The following is a 26,002-nucleotide window of genomic DNA, read 5'->3' as shown; positions in this document are numbered from 1 at the left end:
AAACTTGTTGCAGGCTGTTTGAGAGCACTGTCATGAACACAGGCACAGAGAGGGAGGGAGGAGGGCAGAGATTGAAATAGAGGGAAGAGAGAGAGACAAGGATATGGAGGCGCCGTGGGAGTCAGGTTAAACATTCACTCTCATTTTTATGCTGTAGGTCAATGATTCCAAGTTTTTAGTATACCCCCCACAAAAATTGAAACAAAACAACCCCCCCCCCTTCCACTCCCCCCCCCCCCCCCCCCCCCAAAAAAAAAAAATCTGGCAAGAGACCCTTTTGGCAATATAGACCGTTTTCTGGTGCTGTGGCTCCAAGCTCATTCAAGTGCGAGAGGCACGGGTAACCTCAGTTTAAAAGAGAATCACATGAGAGTTCAGGTTCTAAACTGACCCCTTTTGTTCTCCTGTTCATCATGCCTCCTCTATCAATGCTGCTTCTCTACACTGTGCAGGGGATTCTGGCTGGTTTGGCACACCGGTGCCTACCACATCTGGTCTGAGCCAGATACCTTTGAAGTTGTTTAAAGATGTGTGTAGGTAAGGGCCAGTTTACTGTGGAATTTAAAGTCATTTCATGAATAACTGACATTAACAACCCCCCCCCCTCCCCCCCCAAATGTGAGCAGTTAATTTATCGGAATGCTTTATTTTGGTTAGTGGTATTTTGCATACAGCAGTAGGAATGGAGCAGTTAGCAAAGTGCACATGTGACAGTCTTATGTTTTCATTGACTGAGGATGAACATTATTGTTCCTTATGGAGCAATGTTTCAGTGAGTGAAACATTGTTTGTAGTTTGATCTCATTTGCACTCACTCAGAACAAATCTGAATTCCATCCATTCTCTGTTCATACTGAAAATGAAGCTTTAAATGTGTGGTGCACTAGAGCAATATAACTAGCTTTTCTAGAGGACCAAAACAATCAAGATAAAACAATCTGAGACAGCTGCCTTAAGCTGTTGGACAGTAAGTATGACATAGTTGAGGAATGTTAAGTGAAATTAGATAATCACAGTGGTTTCAGCTACATTATGGCTGCTGTGAATCAGAGTGGGACCAAATGACTGATTTTTCCTTGACATCATTTACCTTTTGTGTTATCTAAAGAGTTAAGGCTTCTTAGGCAATTGGGGACAATTTGGCCTCCATAGAGAAGCTAAAAAACTGAACATATACTGCAGTACAGGGCAGAGCGTATGGCAGAAACTGAATACCTGACTTATTTAGTTTTCAAAACTTTCTTTTTGTAATTTTATTTGCCTCAGGAGCAATCCATGTCAATTATGAACTTTCTCTGTGTGTAACCTCATGTGATTTCTTTTTCCCTCATTCTGTAATTTGAAACCTTGTATATTTTGCTTTCAGATTAAAGAGACTACTGGAACAGGAAAAAGCATACCAAGCTCGCAAAGACAAGGAGCACAGCAAACATCTGGAGAAGGTGCAAGAAGAGCTGGTGAAGCTGAAGTCCTTCGCCCTGATGCTGGTGGATGAACGGCAGCTGCACCTTGAGCAGATAGACCAGCAGTGTCAGAGGGTCCAAGACCTCGCTCAACAGCTGCAGGAGAAGGAGCAGAAGCTCAGTGCTGTTGCCAGCAAAGCTAAGGAGGACGGCCAGAGGATCCTGAAGCTGGAGGTGGACCTGGAGCGCAAGGCAGCAAAGTTTGCACAGGACCACGAGGAGATGACCACCAAGCTGGGTGGCCAGGAGTCGCAGAACCGGCAGCTGCGACTCAAGCTTGCCAGTATGACACGCAGGATCGAAGAGCTGGAGGACAGCAACCGGGCCTTACAGAGGTCTGAGGAGGAGCTCCAGGAGCTGAGGGACAAGATTAGCAAGGGGGAGTGTGGCAACTCCAGCCTTATGGCAGAGCTGGAGACCCTGCGCAAGAGGGTGCTGGAGATGGAGGGCAAGGATGAAGAGATCATCAAGACTGAGTCTCAGTGCAGAGAGTTGAGGAAGAGGCTGCAGGATGAAGAGAGCCATTGCAAGGAGCTGAAGCTAGAGGTGGAAAAGCTCCAGAAGAGAATGGTGGAACTGGAGAAGCTTGAGGGAGCCTTTAGCGTCAGCAAGTCTGAGTGCACCCAGCTGCATACGAGTCTGGAGAAGGAGAGAGGCCTTGTGAAAGAGCTGGTCTCTGAACTGGATGTGGTGAAGAACCATGTGAAGGAGCTGGAGACCTCAGAGTCCAGGCTAGAGAAAGCAGAGATGGGCCTGAAAGATGACCTGGCTAAGCTGAAGTCATTCACGGTGTTAATGGTGGATGAGAGAAAGAAGATGGCAGAGAGGATCAGGGAGGAGGAAAAGAAGGGTGATGACTTGAACAGGATGTTCAAGACAGAGCAATGCAAGGTCATGGAGGTGACAGAGAAGCTTATTGAGGAGAGCAAAAAGCTGCTCAAGCTGAAGTCAGAGATGGAAGGTAAGGTGACCTGCCTTGTTAAAGAGAAGGAAGAGCTAAATAGCAAGTTGATTAGTGAGAAAGAGAAATGCAAGGATCTAAGCGCGAGGGTCGGCCTGATGAAGACAAGGATTGATCATCTAGAGGAGGCAGAAAGAGAATCTGCCAGGAGCAGGGTGAAGAGGGCACTGGAGAAAATTTCAGACACATCAGGGCAAGAGGACAAGGTCAAGGAACTGACACTAGAAATTGAAAGGTTGAAGAACCGCCTCAAGCAATTGGAGGTGGTGGAGGGAGACTTGATGAAGACTGAGGATGAGTATGACTTGCTGGAGAAGAAGTTCAGGACAGAGCAGGACAAGGCAAATGTCCTCTCCCAGCAGCTGGAAGAGATGAGAAGTCAGATCGCTAGGAATAAGGTGATAGAGAAGGGGGAGGCAGCGAGTCAGGAGTCAGAGCTTCGGCAGCGGTACAAGATGGAGGAAGCAAAGACGAGGGACCTACAAGCTGACGTCCAGGCACTCAAGGAGAAGATACATGAGCTAATGTACAAAGAGGACCAGCTCTCCCAACTGCAGGTAGACTACTCTATCCTCCAGCAGAGATTCATTGAGGAAGAGAGGAAGAAGACAGACATGAGCCACGAGGTCCTCAACCTCACAAAAGAACTGGAGGTCACTAAACGCTATAGTCGTGCCCTGAGGCCCAGCACTAATGGACGGAGGATGGTAGACGTCCCCTTGGCATCCACCGGGGTACAGACAGATATGGTGGCCAGTGATGTCACTGAGGACACTCCCGCAGTGTTTATCAGGAAATCTGTCCAAGAGGAGAACCATATCATGAGCAACCTTCGACAGAGGGGCCTTAAGAAGTCAGCGGAAAGACCATCTGTGCTGGACCGCTACCCTCCTGCTGCTAGCGAGCTCAACATGAGGAAGTCATGGATGCCCTGGATGAGGAAAAAAGATGGAAGTTTGGAGAAGTCATCACACCTCAACGGTGAATCCCCACGGACTAGAACAATGGCAGCTTCCCAGAGGCAAGGGCAGCCCTTGCATATCCGAGTGACCCCAGATCATGGGTCCAGCACGGCCACCTTGGAGATCACCAGCCCCCCCTCTGAAGAGTTCTTCTCAAATGCTACCATAATCCCCACATTGGGACTGAATAATCCACGCATAACCATCGTCCCAAGCCCCACCAAAGCCGGTGAGGCTACAGGTGATCTGGGGAGGGCTATGTCACCTGTCACTATAACAACCATCTCCAGGGCCAAGTCTCCAGAGACCTCACACTCAGGTAGGCCTTTGTCACCCATCTCCATTGTGACAGTCAGTACATCCGCCATGGCAGATGTGTTTGGCTCCCAAGAGAAGCAGGAAATGACCATGGGGAGGGCTGTGTTCAAGGTGACCCCTGAGAAGCAAACGGTACCCACGCCCAGGAAGTACAACTCCAATACCAACATCATCACCACCACAGAGGACAACAAGATCCACATCCACTTAGGGTCGCAGTTCATGCGGCCCCTTGAGAGTGGCAGTAGCCCCCCCACCATCACAGTCAGGCCTCTTGCCGTGACAACGGAAAGCAAGGAGGTCACCACAGGTACTGTTCTGCGCTCACCACGCCATGGCACAGTTTCCAAGACCACACCAGGAAAGGTGATGAGCAGCATTACCATCACCCCCATCACCTCTGCTCCCTCCAGGCCAACTCAATCACAGGTAAGTGTCAGAATTTATTTCTAACATAAATAGAATGCACGCTCTAATGAAGTAATGACCTGTAGAGCAGACCAGAGGAAGAACACAAGAAATTTTAATTGAGGTTGCTCACTTTTCTTAATTCAGAAACAACATGTATGAATATTAAGCCAATTTTTCAGCAATGCTGTCTTCAGCAATCCTTTTGTCTTATGCCTACCATATACTGTGGGATATTTGTTGTGATTTTGCTGTTGTAGCCAAATTATCAATATCCTAGAGAAATCACTAGAGTTTTAGCTTGATAGGGATGCACTCTGTTAAAGACGGTCATTTAGCGTGAGGTGGCTAGTGAACCAAATGGAGCTCCTAATACTTTTTTGAACTTAGGCACCCCAATAATATCACAGGTTTGATTTCATAGGCTTTCTTTAGGTATAGCCATGTGTTGTGTGATGTACAATGACAAGACTTGTAATCCAAAATTATCTGCAGCCAATGATCTGAGCTCTCTTTTGCTCTCATCAGCACCGCACACAGGTAGCAAAAGCAATCTGTGTGCGACCTGACTGCAGAAAAGCAATGACTATACACTGCACAGTTCTCTTAGCAGAAGAGAACTTATGCTGCCCTCGTCTGCCTAACTATGGTATTTTCCAGGTCTTCTGGGTTCTCTGCACAAATCAGTGCAGAATCTTGTAAGAATTTTGTAGGAATCCTGTAATGTGTAATTCTACGTATTGCTAAGTTGTAGTTTACGCAGTTGTACGACTGAAATAACTGGTTTAGACTTGTTAAATGTAATAGGCTATGCGACTTTTGTCGTTTTAAATATTTGTAAATTACAGGAGCAAAATAAGTAACTACACCTAGCATATTCGTTCTATGAACACCTGCACGGGGGAAAAAAGGTTCGCTGCATTGGCCGGGAATCGAACCCGGGCCTCCCGCGTGGCAGGCGAGAATTCTACCACTGAACCACCAATGCTTGCGTAGAAGAAGGTAGCAAGTACTGCCTGTCAAAAGGGTATCAAGAACAATAGGCACTATATTTCGTTGAGTCTCAATGAATATGCAGAAATGATTGTATCTTTTCTCTCGTTTTCGCGTATACCTCTCTCTCAACCTGGCCAGCTCTTCCGCTTTCAAATGCAAATTGTTCTTGGTGGATTGTTTAGTTAAAACCTCCAAAACCAAAACTCATTCATTCTCTAAACCACTACGGATGCAATATATTTTTGGCCATTACGTTGGTGTCTACGACACTTGGCGCTATTTAGCTACAATCATGGCCGTCCTCAAACAATAGATTTCATTTGGATACTTTACCAGACTTTACTACGCTACTTTACGTCATGATACTCGATTTTTTTTCTTCAAGTTTTTCGCGTGTACCTCTCTTTAAGCCTGGCCAGCTCTTCCGCTTTAAAATGCACAGGTTTGTGTTGGATTGTTTAGCTAAAACGTCCTAAACCAAAACCCATTCATTCTCAATGGTAGTGCTAAACCACTACGGATGCGATATAATTTTGCCCACTACGTTGGTGTCTACGGCACGAGGCGCTATTTAGCTACAATCATGGCTGTTCTCCAGTTTCTGTTTTTTTGCCGTCCTCAACCGACACATTTAATTTGCATACTTTACCAAACTTTACTACGCCACTTTACATCATGACCATCTATTTTTTCTCTCGTTTTTCGTGTATACCTCTCTCTCTTCCGCTTTCAAATGCAAATTATTTGGAGGATTGCTTGGCTAGCTTCCTAAAAACCAAAACCCATCCTCCCCAGGTCTTAACCGCTGAAAAGCATTCGCTTGATTTGTCCAGATCTGAAGGGCTGTGAGATTTAAATCAATGTATTCTTATAATTATTATATTGTCTATTTTCACTGTGCATGTCTTGTCTTTCTTCCACTCGTTAGCCTGGACCAGAAGCACCGCCCCCACGGACAGCCGTCACTCGCATCCCCATGTCGAAAGGTATGAAAACAGGGAAATCGGTTCTGGGGAACATGGGCGTCTCCACAGTGACAAGGCTAGAGTCACGGGCCGAGAGCCAGTCCATGAAAATCGAACTGAGGAAATCCACAGTTTGCGGCAGCACTGCTCCTCTGAGCGGAGGAAAGGGTTGAGCGACCGCCGCCGTAGTTCTCATAGAAACGCCAACGCGGCAGAACACGCGGAATCAGCGCTGTGGAGACCATGCGCCCTGGCAGCACGCAGCAATTGATTGGAAAACTGAACCAACCTTTATTATCAAGCAGATGACTGACTGCCCTCTTTTTCCAGTTGTAGGCCTACACATGGAAACTGAACCGCTTGTAGCCTACTGCCTAACTGGTCGACCCAAGGCTCTGTCCATGTTTGTAATTATAATAGCAACACTAATGGTTGGGTTTGCTTTCAGCTAAGAATGTTTCCAGCATGTTTGTACTCTTTTAAACTGGGCTGTTATTTTCTGCAAGGCTATGTTGTCACTAACTGCTTTCTTGTGTTAATGATGGCCAAACACTGCAACAGGGCTTTCTGAACATATCCTTTGTGCCATACGATAAGTCAATGTGCTGACATCAATCAATCAATCAAAATTTATTTCTATAACCACTTCATACACAGAGGCAACCCAGTGTGCTTTACATAAATTACATCACGTCATACAAAACAGCAAGTTGTTCTTATTTTGGTATGTAAAAGGTTTTACATACAAATTAATGTCCACTAGACCTTTTAAAGCAAAGTACCACCTTGTTAAACACAATTCACTAAATACCAGAAGAGCCTCAACGATGATCAGCACAAATATCTTTCTCAACTTCTAAATATTTCTTGTTAAAAAGGTTTACTAAAATAAATCTAACATATTTAGTGCTTTATAAAAATGATTCAATCAAATATTACATTTTTCAAAGAGAAACTTGTATTAAGTAAAGATGGAAACACTGAAAGAAACAGCTTTTTGTAAATTAGACATTCTATATTGCAGTTTTGTTGTAGTTCGATTACCATTCAAGTACGGCAATGGCCAATGGATAAAACAAAGTCTTCACCAGATTGTGACTGTTTCCTCACTGTTGGCAGGAATGATGTATGTAAATGAGAACAAAAAGACAATACATATATGTCCTGATTGTGTTTAAGAAACAACAAAATTCGATAAGATGTACAGAAGAATGCAGAATTTATTTGTAGTTGATCACTTTATGTTGCAGTTACATTAATCTTAAGCCATTAGATATTGATACAATCATGTAGTATTTAAAGCAGTCATGCAGCAGGACCGTAAGACACATGGTAAAAGTATAAAACATGAATGTGCTTGCTTGTGTTCAGTTTTAAGTATTTGGCTCCCCTGTGTGGACAGATTTGGCATGTGACACACATGTCAAACATACTCTACTTACAACAATGTTTTGTCATAGAAGCAGGAGGAAGGACACATAACCATGGTCTTCATATGTTGAAAACAATTTAATCCAAGCCATATGAAATGAACTATGTCCTGATGAATCCATCCCCACTGGAAAATTCAACAACTGAAATGTGTTCTGCAAGATTGGTACCCCACACAAAGTTAATTTATGCAATGTTAAGATTCAATGTGTGAATGATTAATTGACCTTATTGCAGTACCTGCACAGGGGGCCAGTATTGGACTGAAAACCCTCCCAATGTGAATGTCTCATGAACAAATGTCAGATAGTCTCAAACACAAAAATATTAGATATTGCATCCCTCAAATGGGCAGCTTAAAAACTCAGTGAATTTATGACAACTGAAAAGCACTTGGTCAGCCCAGTTCTCACAATACATTGCACATTTATATTGCATCATTTATTAGGTACCCTTATCCAATGGAAATTGAATGTAATTAAAATGAGGTATGTAACTTCAGTAGGTTTGCAATTACAATTTTCTGGCAGGCAATATGGTACATGAACATTTGAGAATTTATTTAATCTATTTAATTTGAGAGACCATTCTATGCACTTTCTAATTATTTGAAGGAATAACCACAGCACAAATGGGGAAGGTGTATTGATACAGTCCGAAATATGTTCTGATACCACATTTGCATACAAATAGTTCAGTGGGCAGATAGAGTTTCAGTATTAACTAGCTATATGGAGTAAGATATTTTGTAACAGTTCTAGTGCACTATGTTGTGTCTATATTGGGATTGATTCACATGGGAGTGGATAATAATTTCGCTCTTTTAGTGTACTGAATAATAAGTAGTGCTACAATGGTATAGACCATAAGTCTGAACTCTATAGTCTACAGTGTGTCCTCATTAGGACTCTAGCAACATGGCAGACCTTCAAATATCCCATGCTATGTTCCTACATAAAACAAATTATTGGCACACATCATGGATTATGCACCAGTATCCATGGATCTGCTGGACAGGAAAACTCTGCAAAGAGTGCGTTCATTGTTCTCATAGTCAGCTCCTGGTTCAAAATTTACATCAGCCCTATCCTTTTAGCAGTTGAAGCTGCTGAGTCTAACAAGGAAGCTGCCTGCTCTTGTGATCACACGCTGTATGGCTCCCTCAGATGCTCCCTCATCTTAAAATCAATGTGTTTATTTCACACTTGGAGTTCAAATGATACTGTCATTGCAAAAGCATAATAATATCTTGACAGTAGTCACAAACTACAACATGCTGTAGACCAGGCTACGTTGGCAACACACTTTGAGCAGAAACCCAGAGTGAAGACAGCTATGGAGTTTTAAAACAGTATGTTTATTTAAAACAGTATGTTTATGTTCCAGAGGTTCAAGAAAGAATACATGTGGGAGGGGGAAATAGAGCGATTCATCACGGACAACCCAAGAGGAAATATCTGTGAGAATCCTTAAGAGACATACTGTATATTATTACACGCTCAGTGAATTATCATTAATAAGCCCCATTGGACAACAGCATTTGGGAATGGCTGGGTGATTCATTATATCAGTACATGGATCCTGCAACCTTAAAGATGCATTTCACAAAAGAATGCCTTTAACTTCACTACAACAGTTGTTTTGTTTGTATGCCAATGTGCTTTGCTTATCTGCTATTAACAAACTTTGGGAAGGAAATGTATTGGATTGGTGGATCTTTAAAAAAAAGACTGTTGACAGTTCATAAACTGGCATGTATGTTTAGTATCCTAGTATATGTTGTAATGGTTTATAACATATTTGTGTGCATGTTTGTAGTTTCTAGAAAAACATACACTGAAGACAGGGTGCAAGAGTTAAATGATGATTTATTGATGACACTATTTGCACCTCACTTACTGAACTGAAAGTTTTGATTAGACTTGTGGGTCCCAAATTATGGGTTGTGAGAGGGGTTAAGGTGAGTCACCAGGTACAGGTAGGGTGAAATATCCCATGTATCATACATTTCTCGAATACAGCCACACCAGTCAAGAGAAACACTATTCACTGCATTAGCAACTGTGCACATACAGGCTGTTGTAAGTCCTATTTACATATTTTAAAGTGGGCTGTAGGAAATGCTTTCACCTCATTAATGTTGTTGTGGATTTGAAAGGTGCAGAACCACTGTGTTAGACTGTTCATTTGCACCACTACAAACCTCTGCTATAACACACATTTCTCGAAAGTAATGCATAAAATGACAGAAATTAAATTTTCCCTCTATAGTGTGGATTTAACAGGCTTGCTGTGTCTGGAACATGACCTTTTTATTTTAATGTAGAAGGTGACTGTAGGCACCAGTTATGCTTATTTGTTTTGATTTGGAAAAACAACGGGAATTCAGTCATTGGTATATAGATGAGTTTTCCAGAGACTCAGGAATAGACCCACATATGTTGATTTCAGGTAGATATTTATATTTTATTTTAAATATAAATCATATTCATTGCAACATATTTTTTGTGTACATTTGTGAACATGTTATATGGCGGGACAGGGGGTAATAACTTACTTATTACTCTGCTTTTGATGTGCTATTTTCATCCCTGTCTATCATATGCAAGTAAGTGGAGAATATTACGGAAGGTCTACTGCCACCATATAGAATTTCAAATGCAAGGGAGTTGTATGTGGGGTGTGTGTTTGTGTGCCCAAATGCATATGTCTGTCTGCCATAAGTTATGACTTATGACTTTCATTGAACAGAAGGGAAGATGTCACCACAGATTAACAAAAAAGGTTTGTGTTATATTATTTTCCCATTCACTTTTTTTCTTTCTCCTTCTTAGAACATGTTGTACATCATGTGAAAGTTCAGCCGAGATGAGGCTATTGCACAAACAAACTTCAGCATTCTCTGGCACCTGCACTCCATGGCTGTTCCTCTCCTGGCCAGTGCATCGTCAACAAAGTGATGTCACCAGTAGTCTATCTCATTTCTCCATTTGCCTTGTATTCAGGTTTCATATTTTACAAGGAGGAAAATGGAAGCCTATGTAAGGATATAAGGAATGCCTCCCAGTGGGCATGTTAAACGATTGATCCAGGCTAGCAATATGTAAGCTGCAAGTCTTCAGTTTTGTCAACATGCTTCAACTGAAAACCTTATTAACTTATCAAGAAGGAGGACCGGGAATAAAGCTGGTTCATTTTTCATCAACAAAAGGAAGCACCTGGTACAAAGTAACTGTTAATTCTCATACAACAGTATACAGCTCACATGCATTCAGTTAAAGAAAATTTTTTCAAATGTCACCTTTACATCATTTTCTATTAACATCTAAGCATGGTTTAAATTTCATTATGAAGTCACTTGTGGTTACTGCATTACAATGCATGCCAGTTTATTTTGTTATTTTGGGTGAAAGTAGCCATAATATTGAACACATTTTCAAAGGGACTGGTTAAAGTCATCGCCCAAAAACCAATGCAAATATTGGCCTACTACTTCCCCTTTAGATACAATGTACAATGGATCCAAAGATGTGTTTTTGCAATATCACTATCTGCATGAACGATGAGTGAGCTTTACAATGGGAGTCTATGTGCTCACTGGTAAAATGCTTGAAATAGCTTTTCAAAAGGACTTCCCAGTATAAACTAAAGCCAAGTTACTCAGCCACATGGTTCATTTGGAAATTTAACATTTTGTATTTTGTGATCTTAGCTGATACCAGTTTTGCAAATAGAACATTGGTGCCAAAAAGTGCCCAACAATTTTAGTTGTGTGGCCTAAATTGAGCATTGTCAGCTTTCAGCATAGACTTAATTGCGAAACTACTAACTTAGTTAGTAAAAAGACTGACCATGTATTTGGTCCACCAACATGCACTAAACCAGCTGATTACAATAATTAGTTCTCCTATCATGCTGACGAGTTATGCTAATTAGAATCAGCTGGTTTAGTGCATGGTGGTAGAGCAAATACATGGTCAGTCGTTTTACTCTTTGAAGCCAGGTTACCCACCTCTGAAAATAAACCCCACAGTGAACTGCAGAGCCTGTCATTGCCTTTATCATATGCAATCGATTTAGATTGATTTTGGGTAAGCCATCACTTCAAAGGACAAGCATTTAGTTCAATATTTTCACTTATGTCATTAGTGATATCATCAAATACAGCTGGATTTGTATTCCTTTGTAACTTATTTAAAAAATAATGTTCGGCAAAACCAGCCTTTCGATTAGTTTGGTGATACAAGTCCCATCGAGCATGACATATTGGACTCTTCAGTGAACTCTGAGAACTTCAGGCAAAGAAAACACGGCAATGCCTGAGTATAGGAACATCGCATTGACACGCCAAATTTGATCAAAGTACCCGCACGTCACGTGTGTTTTTTTTTTTTTTTTTGATATTAGCTAATAACTGACCACTACTGACTTTGTCAATTGGCCTTTAAAGAATAAGAATCTATTTCATCCGCAATGGCATCAATTAAATGATGTGGACCAGTATTGTCAGTGCACGCACACACACACATACGCACATGCACTCACACACAAAGTACATACCATGTGCTTGAGAATATGAATAGATTTGTCACGGCTCTGTATTTTGTGTCTGGTTTGGTTGCAACAATAAATACACATTTTTCGGAATAGTGTGAATTCTTGTTATTTACTGCCTTTGGCAGGGTAACCTGTTAACGGGGATTTGGATTTAGACGAATGCTGTACGTACAGTAGCTACAACTATAAGACAAATAATAATACATTTATTATCGTTTTTAATGGCATTGCATTTTTTTCCCGCAGCGCCTGATTATATTCACAATTTAACACAGAAATATGTTTTTATGCAAAAATGGGCATATTTTTATCTGTGCGGTTATTTATTATTATTTGTATCCGTTCCCACAGTAAAGCTCTCTCGGAAGCAACAGCAATATACACTGCGCCACAACTGCACGTACTCCGTCGAACAGTCGTGACGTAATGACACTTCCACCTCGCGCTGTTGGATGGTTGGATTCCTGTATTTCTTCCTCATAAGTCGCTCGGAGCGCGGGCTAGGCTTACTGTTGATGAAGGCTAATTTCCTTCAAACGTAGTATGTGGAATTACAAGAACGTCATATTGTCGCTTTTTAAGTAACAAGTGAAGGGTTCGAGTTGGTTTTCTTTCCTGTAACGTTAGCTGTTTTGCTTGCTAACAAGCTAGCTCTTGCGTTGCATCGTTTAGGGGGATTGTTTTGCTCTGTAGAACCGCAGCCATGATGGCGTCCAGCTATAACGCAAAGGAGGAAGATGGGCACCATTCTGGAGCTTCGGGACCAGGCGGTGGGGCGGCTGTCAAAAGCAAGAAACCCGACAACACTGCCTTCAAACAGCAAAGATTACCCGCTTGGCAGCCCATCCTTACCGCGGGAACCGTGCTGCCAGCTTTTTTCGTCATCGGTCTCATCTTTATTCCGATCGGCATTGGCCTTTTCGTAACATCGAACAACATCAAGGAGTTCGAGGTAGTTCCCAGTTTTATATATATATATATATATATATATATATATATATATATATACAATTGATAGTATGTTACTAAATTAGCTCGGAAATAGCAAGGTTATAGTTGGCTAATTTAGTGCTGTTGCAGGATTCACTGCCACTGTGTTATATCTTTAGATCAGTGTTTTTCAACCCTGGTCCTGGGGACCCACTGTCCTGCATGTTTTCGATGTCTCCCTGCTCCAACACACCTGATTCAACTGAATGGGTCGTTATCAGGTTTCTGCAGAGCTTGATGATGGCCCTTTCATTTGAATCAGGGAAACATCTAAAACATGCAGGGCAGTGGGTCCCCAGGACCAGGGTTGAAAAACACTGCTTTAGATGATGGTTAGTGAAAGTTAACCCGAAACTTTGCATTCACTAGCTAGCTAATATATTAGTTATTGTTTGCTAGTTAACTTTTGCCGAGTCAATTTTCCCACCCAGGACCCTTTTCAGTGGCCCTATCAGGTATTGCGGAATAGGCTAACTGGGTAGCGACGTGTGCTTGCCAACAAAATGACTATAATATAGCATGTTGGCTGGTTAGTTAAATACAGATAATCAGTACAACTGATGTCCATGGTTGCCGCTGCAATTAAAGCCGACCAGCCATAAGTTGTGTTTTGACAGCAAACAGTTTAACCCAAAAAAGAACTTAAAGGTTAAAAAGGTATGCATAAAATTGTTCATTACGGTTTGCTAGCTTGTAAGGGTCGGTTCTAGAATGCATTGACAGGGTGGACATTTTGAAATATCAGTTTTCATTTCAAATGTAATGAACTGGCGTAATGAAGTGGAGCAAGTGTAAATTGGTAATAAAAAAAAGGTCCTATCCAGAGTAACTATTGAAATTAGATTGACAAACTTTATTTTTCTCATTTTCTGATTGGTCGGGTGGCTGAAGTGGGCAACGCCCAACCTCACACCCCTCTGTGTCCACCCCTGCCTCTACAGTTGTTCCTGTGTTAATAGCGTGGTCCCTCTCGTTACAGATCGATTATACAGGGACAGACATGTCAAGCCCCTGTTTTAACTGCTCAAATAACTTCAGCTGGAATAGCACAGTGCCTTGCAAATGTTCTGTGTCCTTCTCCCTTGACCAACCATTTGAGGTAAGCCCTTTGATACATAGCAATGGTTTTGGAAGGATAGATGGCAAAATCGTCACAGTGAGCAGTAATGGCTTGTTTTTCCTAGTACTAGTGAAAAGATTTGTCCATCATGACGTGTGAATTCAATTAAGCTGTTAAGTCTAAGACTGACCAAATGCTACATTACTTAATACTGTCAGGGGCATGTCTTGGCAGGTTATTTTTCTTAAATTTATACACTTAACAATTCATACTCTGTCATTTGCTTTAAAGTAAAGATACCAGTAATGGTCAACATCACATTTTCTTTGGGTAGGGTAAATTCAGTTAGTTCATATTGATTTTGTTACAGCTTCCAGTAAATATCAGTGTTGGCACTTGTTTGCGATGCTGTGTACGTTATTCTTAGATACTGTAAAGGTAAAGTCTTGGCCTCGATATCGATTATTGCTTTTTATACCACTAGCCTTGCAAGCAAAATACTCATTGATTTGGCATTCAAAAGAAGGCACTTTGCTCACTGCTTGTATTTAGTTTTTTTTGTTTATTTATTTTTTAAGCATTGCTGTGTGATTTAATTGTTGTTATCCCATATGCTTATTTATTATTTAATTGTCAGGCTGACTACTGTTATGGTTATCATGGGAATTCAGTATTGGTTTGAAGTGTTTGTGATTTAACTTAAGTACCACTGGGATACAACATTACAGGCTAAATATTATTCACTATTTTTAAATGTACAGATTAACCTGGTAAATCAACCTTTGTCTGAGTTGGAATACCAAAACATATTTCCTTTTGGCATACATTACAATGCCCAAAACAATAAATAAAGCAGGTTTCTAAAAACAGAAGTTTCTAATTGTTTGTTCCATTTACTATTTACTCCAGGGGCTGTGGATTGACCTACAAAGTTTCAGTTTAGCTGGTTAAAATTGGGAAGTACTCATGAATATTGCCTCCTCAAATACAGATATAATTGTGTTTGTGGTTTACAGATGGGTCAGAATGCTGACTTGGTTTTAGCTCACCTTTTAACGATCATTGGTCTTACTTTTGTCAATTTGCCCAGACTGATGTACTGTTGGGACTGTTGACTATTGTCGACCGATTATCTGGGTATCTGTGGCAATATATTCCATTCCATTTTAAAATATTGAAATATTTGTCTGGTTTGTTATTTGTTTATTCAGTCAAATTGCTTTTGATTCAGCATCTGTAGATGTTACACATGGTGTTTGAGCGGTACAATTTTTATACATTTTCCTTTTTGTGGGAGCTTTTATTAGAAAATTTAGATGTTTTATCAGGGATTGAATACATGGTTGCATCAAGAAATTCACTTATTGGTTTTTTGTAAAAATCCCTCAAATGCGACTCTGGAGATGATCAGATTTGTGAAAGTGATTTTGTTTAGCATTACAGTACGTTTCTTTACCTTCAGAGCAACGTTTTCATGTACTACGGACTGTCCAACTTCTACCAGAACCATCGACGTTATGTGAAGTCTAGGGACGATAGCCAGCTGAATGGTGACAAAACATCACTGACGGTATGTGAATGCATGATGAAGGAATTCATTTCAGAGTTCGCCTTCTTTGTGGCAGTTGCTTACTTTTCTCTTCATTTGTCCGAGAAATAAAAAAAAACAGTTCTGAGTGAATGATTCAACAAGAGTTGTGGTTGTGACCTAGGAAATGACCACTGATGTTATTTAAAAATAGGTAATCCAATGGCGTAAATTATGCCAATGCCAATAATCAGCGCGAGCAGATAGTCACTGCGCGAGCACAGAACCACTTTCACGCGTGTAAATTCCAACACCGAGAGTAAAACAAGCAGCTGCGCGCGCGCAGATATTCACTGCGCGAACACAAAACCACTTTCACGCACGCAAATTTCAACACCGAGAGTAAAACAATGAGCCGCGCATGAGGTGGTTCTACTCACTCGCGAAGAGCCACTTTCTCCTCGCGCGGAGTAGAATTGATTTTTGTCAGTGTGGGGGCGGAGCCTTATGCTAATGTGTTCACTGGTATGATTGGTCACTTTAAATACTAAGCCCATACACTTCCTATGCCTTCTAACACAATGTTCTTGTTTGCTAATTAGGGACGATATGGAGACACAAGTTGTGAGCTGCCTGCTGGAGACAATGCAGTGTCATTAAATGTTTATTAATATATATAATTAAAGCCCCATTCGGATCAGATTTAGCGGGTAATCCCTGGGTTAATGGAATGCCCATTGTTCTCTTGAAACCCAGCATTAAGGTGGGTATTTAGTGGGTAGGTACCATTCACACACTGGAGCTGGGTTGTTTACGATTCTATCGTCATTGCTAGGGCAACGGCTGTAACGTCTTGACAGCTGTTTATGTTTTGATATCCAAAGTAACGTTAGCTAACGTTATTAGCTAGCTAGCAAGTTAGCAACCGCTAAAGTTTTTAGCTAGCCTGCAATCGTTCGCAATAGACCTGGCTAGTCATAAGTAACCTTATCTGAGCTGGCTGACGCTAGCTAACGTTACGTCGCTAACAACGTTAGCTAGCTAACCAGCGATTGCTAGGCAGTTACTGCAGCTAGCTAGCGAACCAGTAACTACAGCTAGCTAGAAACAGGTCTAACAACGTTAAAAAAATAATAATCTGCAGTCTGTAACAGCGTCGCATGTTGACATGACGTCAGATTTAGTGGGTCGCTTTTAACTCCATTCACACAGAATGCAACCCACTAAATACCCGGGTATTGTTGTAGGTCCAGGGGTGGGTAATTCCAGGGTGCGATGTAGTGGGTTGACTCCATTCAGACCGAGTTCGACCCATAAATACCAACCTAAATGCTGGGTTTCAAGAGAACAATGGGCATTCCATTAACCCATGGATTACCCACTAAATCTGATCTGAATGGCGCTTTAATTACCCTAACATTTAAAGGAGTAACATGGTGGTTTTCACACTTTCTCGGTTTTATGTGCTATTTGCACAAGAGGCATTGAAGAAACATGATGAGTAAAGTATTAAATATGTCCGTTCTTTATTTTTGGAGAAATATGCGTTTTAAATTTATCGTCCTATTTTCAGGCGGTTGAGAATGTTATCAACTTAGTGCGTCACGAGTACAGTAACCACTCCCCTTTCCACGCCCCGTAAAGAAATCTGACTGGACACACTGTCCTGCTACAAGTGTGCTGTGTTTACGTAGCAAACAACAAGGCTGAATCCTTCTGACGTAATTTACATGGAAACTATACACTCAGATCGCATAGTTTCACTTACTGTGGCCAAGCGGTATCGGTAACGTTTCTGAAAATATATAACTTTAAAAGGTTTAATTCAATCTTCTACTGGGACTTGTGTCATTTATTGAGGGTGTGAAAGAAAATTTCGGTGCAGCTGACTATAATCAAATGTTTTTCAGATTTACGGTTCGATTGAGCAAGTATCATTCAAAGTACATTTTTATGGGTTAGTGCTGTCCGATTGTGCTAGCTACTTCACATTAATCTTGTAAGGCGATCAGTAAAGGCTAACAGCACAGCACCACTTAATTATTGTCACTTCTACCACCACTGTAATAAACTAAAAAAAAAAAAAAGGCGACAACCTACCTTTTCTGTGAGAAATGTATTGTCGAGCTCACGCGCACACACTGCTGGCGACATTCTAAAACTACGTTTTGCCATCCCTACAGTCAGTCAGATTGCTGTGATAGCTCATTCTAAATGGATAACTCGTGACCCATAGTTTGTGCTGCTGGCTTACAGGCAAGATAATGCAAATATTTGACTAACGTTAGGTTCACTTATTAGAGTGCCTTTTAAGGACTGTTAGACAATCTCTGGTTGGTCATATTCATTTATAGTTAGCTAGCTAACGTTAGCTAGCTATGTAGTTTGCTTTCATAATGTAATGTTATCAATAACGTTAGCTAGCTAGTTTGCTTTCATAAGGATGTTATAGTTGTGGTTTTATCTTAACTTGGCTGGCTAGCTAGCTAGCAAAAATTATTATTGGATATAAGTCAACGTCCTTAGCTGTGGATACTTTATATACTAAGTTAGCTAGCTTGTGAAAATTCAGTGTCCCAAGATAAGCGCATATCATGGAGGTAGCTATGGTAACGGGGCACGGTCTGTCAATCATAGCTAACTGACAGTTCTCATTACCACGCCCAGACAGTTCAGGTGAACTTTTATAGTGGGGAATTTAGGCTTAGAAAAATACGTTTTGAAATACATTTAAATTACTGAAGAATAAAAAAAATGATGCACATTTGTTTTGTTGTTGCCTAAAGACAACTGGCAAGTGTCACATTCAACCACCATGTTACTCCTTTAATGACACTGCATTGTCTCCGGTAGGCTACTCACAACTTGTCTCCATATCGTCCCTTAGCTAACAAGAACATTGTCGTTAGAAGGCATAGGAAGTGTATGGGCTTCGTATTAAAAGTGACCAATCATACCAGTGTTTGCCTTTGTCCCTGGCATTTTCATTTTGTTATTCTTATAGAGGACTTTTCTGTGTTTTTGAACCACTTGGCCCGCATGGTTCCTGATGCTAGTGAACTAAATTTTCTTTAATCTGTATAAATAATTAATGTAAATTGTCACTCTCACAGAATCCCAGCAAGGAATGTGAACCGTATCGTACCAGTGACAGAAAGGCCATAGCACCGTGTGGCGCCATTGCCAACAGTCTTTTCAATGGTAAGACCCATGTGGCTATTAAGCAAGCAAAAGCACAAGACTGTCATGATCCTACTGTACATGATGTTACGGTGATCAGACCACGCGTGATGTCACAATGACATAATTTCAGGCAATGGTATCGCATCATTCTCATTCCTCTTCTTTCTCAGACACCTTGGATCTGTTTTACATTGATCTTAACGGCACCAGAACCAAGATCGAACTGGTGAAGACAGGCATCGCTTGGTGGACGGACAAGCACGTGAAATTCAGGAATCCTGGCGGAAATAACGTCAACCTCACTGTGGTTTTCCAAGGTGACATCATAGTAAATTAAATCAAGAATGGCGTCCACGGTGGTGTGAAGCTCTCAGAAAGTGACCAAAGACAAGCAGATGGAAGGAAGACCTTTCGACCACACTGTGATAATATTTGACCATTGCCTCGACCCTCGAGCTTGACACCAGTGTGAGAGTGCTGCTAGTTGTAGGGATTTAGTCTGTCTGTTTTTTGACCAGGTAACTGGATTAAGTAGAAGTGCATGTGCTTTTCTCAATATAATGTAAACGTCTTGGCAGTAGGCATTTCCAGACAGCTGGTGGGGCGCAGACATCGGCCCTGCTTAAAAACTCGTTTTCTTCCCCCCCCTCCACCCTCAGACACATCCAAGCCGGTGAACTGGCGCAAGCCCGTGTACGAGCTGGACACCGACCCGGAGAACAACGGCTTCATCAACGAGGACTTCATCGTGTGGATGCGCACGGCGGCCCTGCCCACCTTCCGCAAACTGTACCGCATCATCCAGAGGAAGAACAGCATGACCCCGACCCTGCCCAGGGGCAACTACACGCTCGACATCACCTACAGTATCCTTTTTGCCTAGCTGAGGCCAGAGAGAGGATGGCTTTGAGTGTTGAATGTTTGGAGCGCTCCGGTTTTGGGCTTGTATGCGGCCCCACAGGGGGTGGTGTATCGTTGGCCTTAGCGCAGCCTCGGGAGGGACTGTTTCGGTCTGGGGCTGTTCGTCCGATGGCTGTTCACCCGGGGCTGTTCGGCCGATGTGCATGAAGCGTACTCTTTCACGTGGTGACCGCTAGACTTTGGAGGGAAAGCCATAGAGCGTACATAGGAACTGGAGAGGGTAAGAGGGGCCAGGCAGTGAAGCCTAGGAAGTAAATGGAAACAGACTCTACTGCATATGTTGAGGGAAAAAGAGCTTGCTGCCCATTGAATTCAATGTAGAAAATCAAGGTGATTTAACTACCAAAGAAAACGTCATTGGTCAATTTTTTGTAATCATACATTTCTTTATGTGCAGCAGTTTGTGGAACAATGGTTATTATATTACATATTGCATTTTTACAATCTGCTTTTCATATGAAATGTAACGATCGTATATTGAGGTTCAGAATACCATTGGGTAAATTTTATTTTGCCTTCAAAAGTAAAATATTTCTCGTTCATTTGAATGGGTGCTCCAACGCATGTTCCCTACAGGCTTACTTCTGTGACTTCACAAGCTTAGGTTAGCTGAAGACGTGTTTGCCTGTCTAGTTAAATATGCATGTCTATCGGGAAAACAAGCAGTGACTGTAAGCGCACACTTTAGTGGGGGAGTCCATGTTTCCAAATTTTACGGGAGGCATTTAGGGGTGAAAATGTGTTTTTTTGTAATGCTGTTGATGAGCTGTGCTGAGTTTTTCCTTGACGGCGTGACCCAAAGACTACCCCGTGCGCAGCTTCGAGGGGCGCAAGCGCATGATCCTGAGCACCATCTCCTGGATGGGGGGGAAGAACCCCTTCCTGGGCATCGCCTACATCACCGTGGGCTCTGTCTGCTTCTTCCTGGGCGTGGTCCTCCTCATCATCCACCACAAATACGGGAACCGCAGCAACAGCGCCGACATCCCAAACTAAGCGCTCCTTTGAGGGGGGGAAGCAACAGGAAAAAGTGCATGCGCATTGCTAGGGTACACCCTCCCCCTCCCCCCCCCCCCCGGGACGGGACTGCTAGCTAATTCAATGTAGAAGCACTGGTTTCTGTAAGTGTCTGTGCTCCGCTTGTTTGAAAAGTTCTTTCGTTGTTTCCTGGAATGCATGGTTATGCAGTGTCTGGTAGGGTTTTGGCTATGCAATCATGGAGCGGGAGATGGCCACCGCCAAACGGGAACCTCTAAGACAAGGTTTTACGTGTCGGAATCACAGAACAGTTCCGTGTAACCCGCAATACATAACTAAGTGCGAATTCTCCCTGTAACTGTTAGTTTGAAAGCTGTGGGAGACTTGAATGACTTGATATCAGAGGAAGTAGCAAATCATGTGTGTGAAAGTGTCTATACGAGTTTGAAAAAGAAAAATGCATTTTGGCATATTTCCTGCTGGTCTATGTACTGTTATTTATTGTTTTATTATTAAATGTTTTATCTCAGACTTTAATTCTGTCCCGCTTCAGTGTGGAATGCATTAAACCAATTGGGCTGTATTATGGCTATATGTATTTCATGTAGTACAAGTCACGAATATTCATGATTATGGCAAACCGCATGAGCACTTCAAGAAGGCAACCATGATTGTTTGAAACTTTTCCAGTTAATCTAAAGTTATGCTAAAGCACAGGTTGGTATTTATTTAAATTATACTAGGTTTTGTAATTTTGTTATGCATTTAAATACCTTTGAAATTAGTTTGTTGCTTATATATACTGTGTCAGACATGGGTCAAATACGTATTTGTTTTGGATTCAAATACTTTTCTACGCTTTACTGATCTTGCCTGGTCAAAAAGTGCAAACCCTGCCTTCTGGTCATATTGGCAGGCTCAGTTACAACAGGCAAGATCAACAGAGCACAGAAAAGTAGTTGAATCCAAAACGAATATGTATTTGACCCAGGTATGTACTGTGTATGTGTGTGTGTGTGTACGTATATGCGTGCGTGCGCATAACATGCAAATTAGGAAAACTGTTGTGAATAATTAACTTTAGAAGGAACGTTTTCAAAACAAAGTGTATTTGAAAGACTGTAGGGACCAAAATAATCTGAAGACTCATTTTAGAGCAAGATTATTGAGAAATGGGGTTGAATTTACTTTCTGGAGTTAAGAAAAATCCATTCACAACAGTTACCAATTCATTTGCACTTTACATTTCTCATGTGTTGTAGCCATAACATTCTTTGGTTTGTTTAGCTTTTTGGTTTCATTATCTTATGTATTGTAAAATTACCCTTTTTTCTGATGAGTTTACACATGACATATAAAAATAAAAAAGTGGAAAACAAATTGGTTCTTTGTCTATCGGCAAAATAATATGCATGACTGCTTCAATTATTTCTGCTTAATGTGGTATAGTAATCCGCATAAGAAAAAAGCGTGCCTACAAAAGTGAGAGTGAGAACCACCATAGCTTGCCATGCTGATTCTTCCAATGAGTTGGCCTAGGATACAAACTGGGCAGAAGGATGAGAATATAAAGAAAATATGTTTTTTAAGAGCAAGAAGTCTTCTAGCAGAGCCAAATTAAAGGTCTGCTTCTTTCTGCAACCTCTGCATCACCCCCTTTTGTAGGACGTGTCTTGACTCACAGATTCAGAGACATTACAATTCACGTATGCAGTCCAATTCCACAACTCGTAATGCTGCTACACAGACTTCTGAATACTGAGATTCTGTTATGAGTCATATTTCAATGAACTATCATTCCTGTTTGAATACAGTTAGTGTAATAACAGAAAGTGGGTTTGTTTCAAAATCTATGAGCGCTCATTGAATCTGGACATTAGATCAGAGCTGTAACAGAACAGCAAGCAGTAAGCAGACCAATGCCGGCCTTACACTTAGCGATACTGTAAGGCTAGCGATTTCACAGTCTCAGGAGTCATAGTAAAATCTCTCCCGTCTTAGCCCCAGTTGGTGCGACTTGTGTCAGATTGCATTAAAACGGCTCAGACTGAGTTTCTGACGGTTTTTTTCTCATCTTGACCGTTCTGACAAATGTTTATGTATTACGTTTAATATCTTATAAATGTTTAATACTATTGTAGGTCTTTAGTCTAGGATGAAAAGGTTTGTGATGGTCGATGCAATTTATAACCATGCAGCGCCAACAGCCAATAGGTGCTGTCTTAAGCCCTGTCCGGAAGGAATTAGTGGTAATATCGGTAATATTATGTACCTATTATTATTATTCACATCAGTGATTTCAATGGGCGATCTGCACAGACAAAGCCTTTCCCTTTTTTACTCCACATTACTGTATAACAACACATGTAACGTTATAAAGAAACAAAAGAAGTTTTTATATATTTGTAAAGCATGCCAAAAATTACCTATAATAGAGCCTATAGATTCTTATACAAACACGCTATACAAAGCCTAAAATTAAAGGGAAAAGATTGAGTCAATGACCTTTAGTTTAAAAACATCAGTAAGCAATGCAGGCCTGTAAACTGAATGCATACAATGTGCCTTGAATAAAAGGTTGTCCCCCCCCCCACCAAAAAAAAATCTTTGTCTGCCCTCCCAATCATAGCAGTCTAGATCTGGGACTAAGTTGAACCCTCAAACACATTGTGTGTGGGGTCTGCCATTTTAATGAATTTCTAGTTCTTGTTTCCTATTAATACATTGTAACATGTTGTAACATGATATGTTTCCCATTTTAGCCTACCTCAGTATAAAATTCCCAACACTTGCAATTCCCTTTGTATTTCTGTATTCTGTACCACATAAATAAAGCTCTCAGCTTCATGTAAAACCTTAATGAATCAAATTTGCTGCATCAGGTATGAAATCCAGTGACCTAAAACAAATACAGCAATCAAAGGTCACTACCTAAGACTAAGATCCCATATGTAGCCCTGGTGAACCAGCATGGATTATTCAACAGATCCCGTACTAATGCCATTACAGCTACTTGTCTCCATTCCCAAATCTCAATGTGTGACCCATGACAGCACCCCCACTAAGGATTTCCCCTAGTGCAAGCTAAGAAACATCAAAATGGAAGCGCTACAACACAAGCGCTTTTGTGAGAAGGTGGCTACTAGCACTTCTCATGTACAGCCACAGAGCCTGCCACCTACGTCAGCAGCAGTGAAGTACCACAGTCTGTGTGTACTACCAGGTGCAGCAGTGGAAGGGAACCATAGATGAACTACTGTCACAAGAATGGGAATGGAAAGAGAGTGTTGTCCCTGTCCAAACTGACTTAGGGAACTCCTATGGGTCATCAGATGCACCTGCAAGACCAACTGCAGCAGCCAGCAAGAAGGTGCACATGCAAGAAGCATGACATTGAGTGCTCTGTTGCATGTAGCAACTGCAAAGGATCGGGGTGTGCAAATTCGTCTCAGGCTGCATGTGTTGATGATGAAGATGATGAAGATGAGCCAGACAACTTACACTGATGATGACCAGCAATGTTTAAGTTTTACTTAAAAGTTAACATGTTTAAGTTTATATTCATCAGCAGATCAATGCTGTCATTGACTAATTGCTACTACACAGCATAATGGCGAAAATGGTTAAACAGGAATAGTAGCTGCATTCAGCCGTGGAATTAGTTTGCCTCGGTGTCGTCAGCTGAAGTTTTCCCAGGGGATGCAAAAAGAGAAGAGTGGGCCTGTTTTCTGTTGGACCTGTAAGCAATGTTACTTTAGCTAGTTACATTAGGCAGCTAGATGATAACTGCACTTTGTATAACCCAGAACAGCTTTTTACTTTAGTCAATGTTCCAAATCTGGGAGGGTTCCAGGTTTTACTCAGTGCAGTTATCCGGCTAACTCAGTAATCCTGCTTCGTGAAATACCCTCCAAAATACCTAAATACCGAACAAGGAAAAACACAGAATAGCTGCAACTGCACTACGGACTAGCTAGCTACCGTACAATGTTCCCACGTTCTATGGGTGCACTCAGTATAAAGATTGTTAGAACATTGCCTAATTAGTGTTACCATCTATATGGAATCATTATGTTGATAAAAATGTTATTTTTTTATTCAGTATCTCTCATGAATTCGCTTGACATTTTGCGTGTAGCAATCAATGTTGTGTCCTCAACGGAGGTGAGGACGGAGGAGAAAGAATTCTTTGTTTACAAACACAGTCTAGAAGGGCCGCAAAATCCTACATAGTATACCTTTAAGACCAAAAGTAAGAAGAATTGAAGAAAGGTTTAGTAGTTTAGTTCCTACAGGAGACTACTGCCACTACATGTTGTGCTATAGCTGCTCTTCCAGCTGGGCTGGACTTTACATATTAATCTGAATTTTACAACTCTGATGCTGCCTTTTTTGTAGAGTTAATTATAGAGTTCATTATGTCTCCAAGGGTGCATTGTGATTTGTTCTGGCTAGAAATGTTTAAGTTGCTACAGACTTGCACCCCCATCCTGCGTAAACTCATGAGTGCACAGATTGTAACCCTCATCCTCTAAAGTGCATACAATCAGCTGGTTGCTTTGCTATACTGAGTTAGTGAAACTACGATTGGAGGATGCAGAGGAATCCAGTGTTTAACCAGCAGGCCATACACGTTGCTTAGTGTAGTATGTACGCAGTTCATGTACATTATTCTCTATCTGCCACTGTGAGCAGCTGTGGTTTTCTGATCTCTGCTGTTGCTGGTTTTTCTTGTCTGTAGACAGGAAATGCGTGGGTGATGTTCTGCAGATGTACCTGTCCAGTCAGAAGGGGGAGGGGGGGGGGGTATTCGGTTTATTAGTACCAGTGAAACTGTTAGCCTGGGACAAATATATTTAGGACATAATTTGTATTTTAAACCAGTTAGGTAATAAAAATTATGCAAAAATACTCATTGTATATATGCATCTCTTTATACAAACAATGTAGACAACATTGGTTGTCATTTACCTCTGCTAGATCACCTTAAACAAGTGTCATTAATTCTTTGTGCCACTCTTTTGAAGTGAAGAACCCTACGTGAAGTGGAAGTGTTTGAAACCACAGAAGCCTGTAGGGGTGTGCGTTTTTAGATAACTCACTGGTCACACAAGCAAGAGTGAAAAGAAAAAAAGCCCTTGTATCCGGTGTAATTATTAGTACCAGTGAAACCGTTAGCCTGGGACCAATATATTTAGGACATAATTTGTATTTTAAACCAGCTAGGTAATAAAAATTATGCAAAAATACTCATTGTATATATGCATCTCTTTATCCAAAC

General features: G+C 41.3%; 2 protein-coding genes and 1 non-coding gene across 5 annotated transcripts in view; 2 read left to right on the top strand and 1 right to left on the bottom strand.

The window, feature by feature from the left end:
* The window catches only part of LOC118213347 (filamin-A-interacting protein 1-like), a 42,983-nt gene extending 31,573 nt beyond the window's left edge, over nt 1-11,410 (top strand). For 2 of the 3 annotated variants that reach the window (XM_035392259.1, XM_035392248.1), the window contains 2 exons: nt 1,367-4,133; nt 6,037-10,265. In XM_035392259.1, the coding sequence (XP_035248150.1) occupies nt 1,367-4,133; nt 6,037-6,246 (2,977 nt within the window). In that variant the 3' untranslated portion in view covers nt 6,247-10,265. Of the gene's footprint in view, nt 1-1,366; nt 4,134-6,036; nt 10,266-10,338 lie in introns of those variants that run through there. The other variant, XM_035392266.1, reaches the window with a different exon arrangement.
* trnag-gcc lies at nt 5,030-5,100 on the bottom strand. Its single transcript has one exon. It is a non-coding gene; the product is annotated as a tRNA-Gly (tRNA).
* A 1,075-nt stretch (nt 11,411-12,485) lies between the features above and the next one.
* LOC118206607 (cell cycle control protein 50A-like) lies at nt 12,486-22,104 on the top strand. The gene is made up of 7 exons (XM_035379480.1): nt 12,486-13,013; nt 14,031-14,150; nt 15,574-15,681; nt 18,753-18,840; nt 18,993-19,139; nt 19,482-19,688; nt 20,546-22,104. The coding sequence occupies exons 1-7, from the start codon at nt 12,765-12,767 to the stop codon at nt 20,737-20,739; spliced, it is 1,113 nt and encodes a 370-aa protein (XP_035235371.1). The 5' UTR covers nt 12,486-12,764; the 3' UTR covers nt 20,740-22,104.
* The last annotated feature ends 3,898 nt before the right edge of the window (nt 22,105-26,002 follow it).

This window comes from Anguilla anguilla, chromosome 1 (genome assembly GCF_013347855.1).
Source record: "Anguilla anguilla isolate fAngAng1 chromosome 1, fAngAng1.pri, whole genome shotgun sequence".
NCBI classification, from domain to species: domain Eukaryota; kingdom Metazoa; phylum Chordata; class Actinopteri; order Anguilliformes; family Anguillidae; genus Anguilla; species Anguilla anguilla.
Note: the sequence above shows the minus strand (reverse complement) of the source record. Positions and strands in the feature narration are given on the sequence as shown.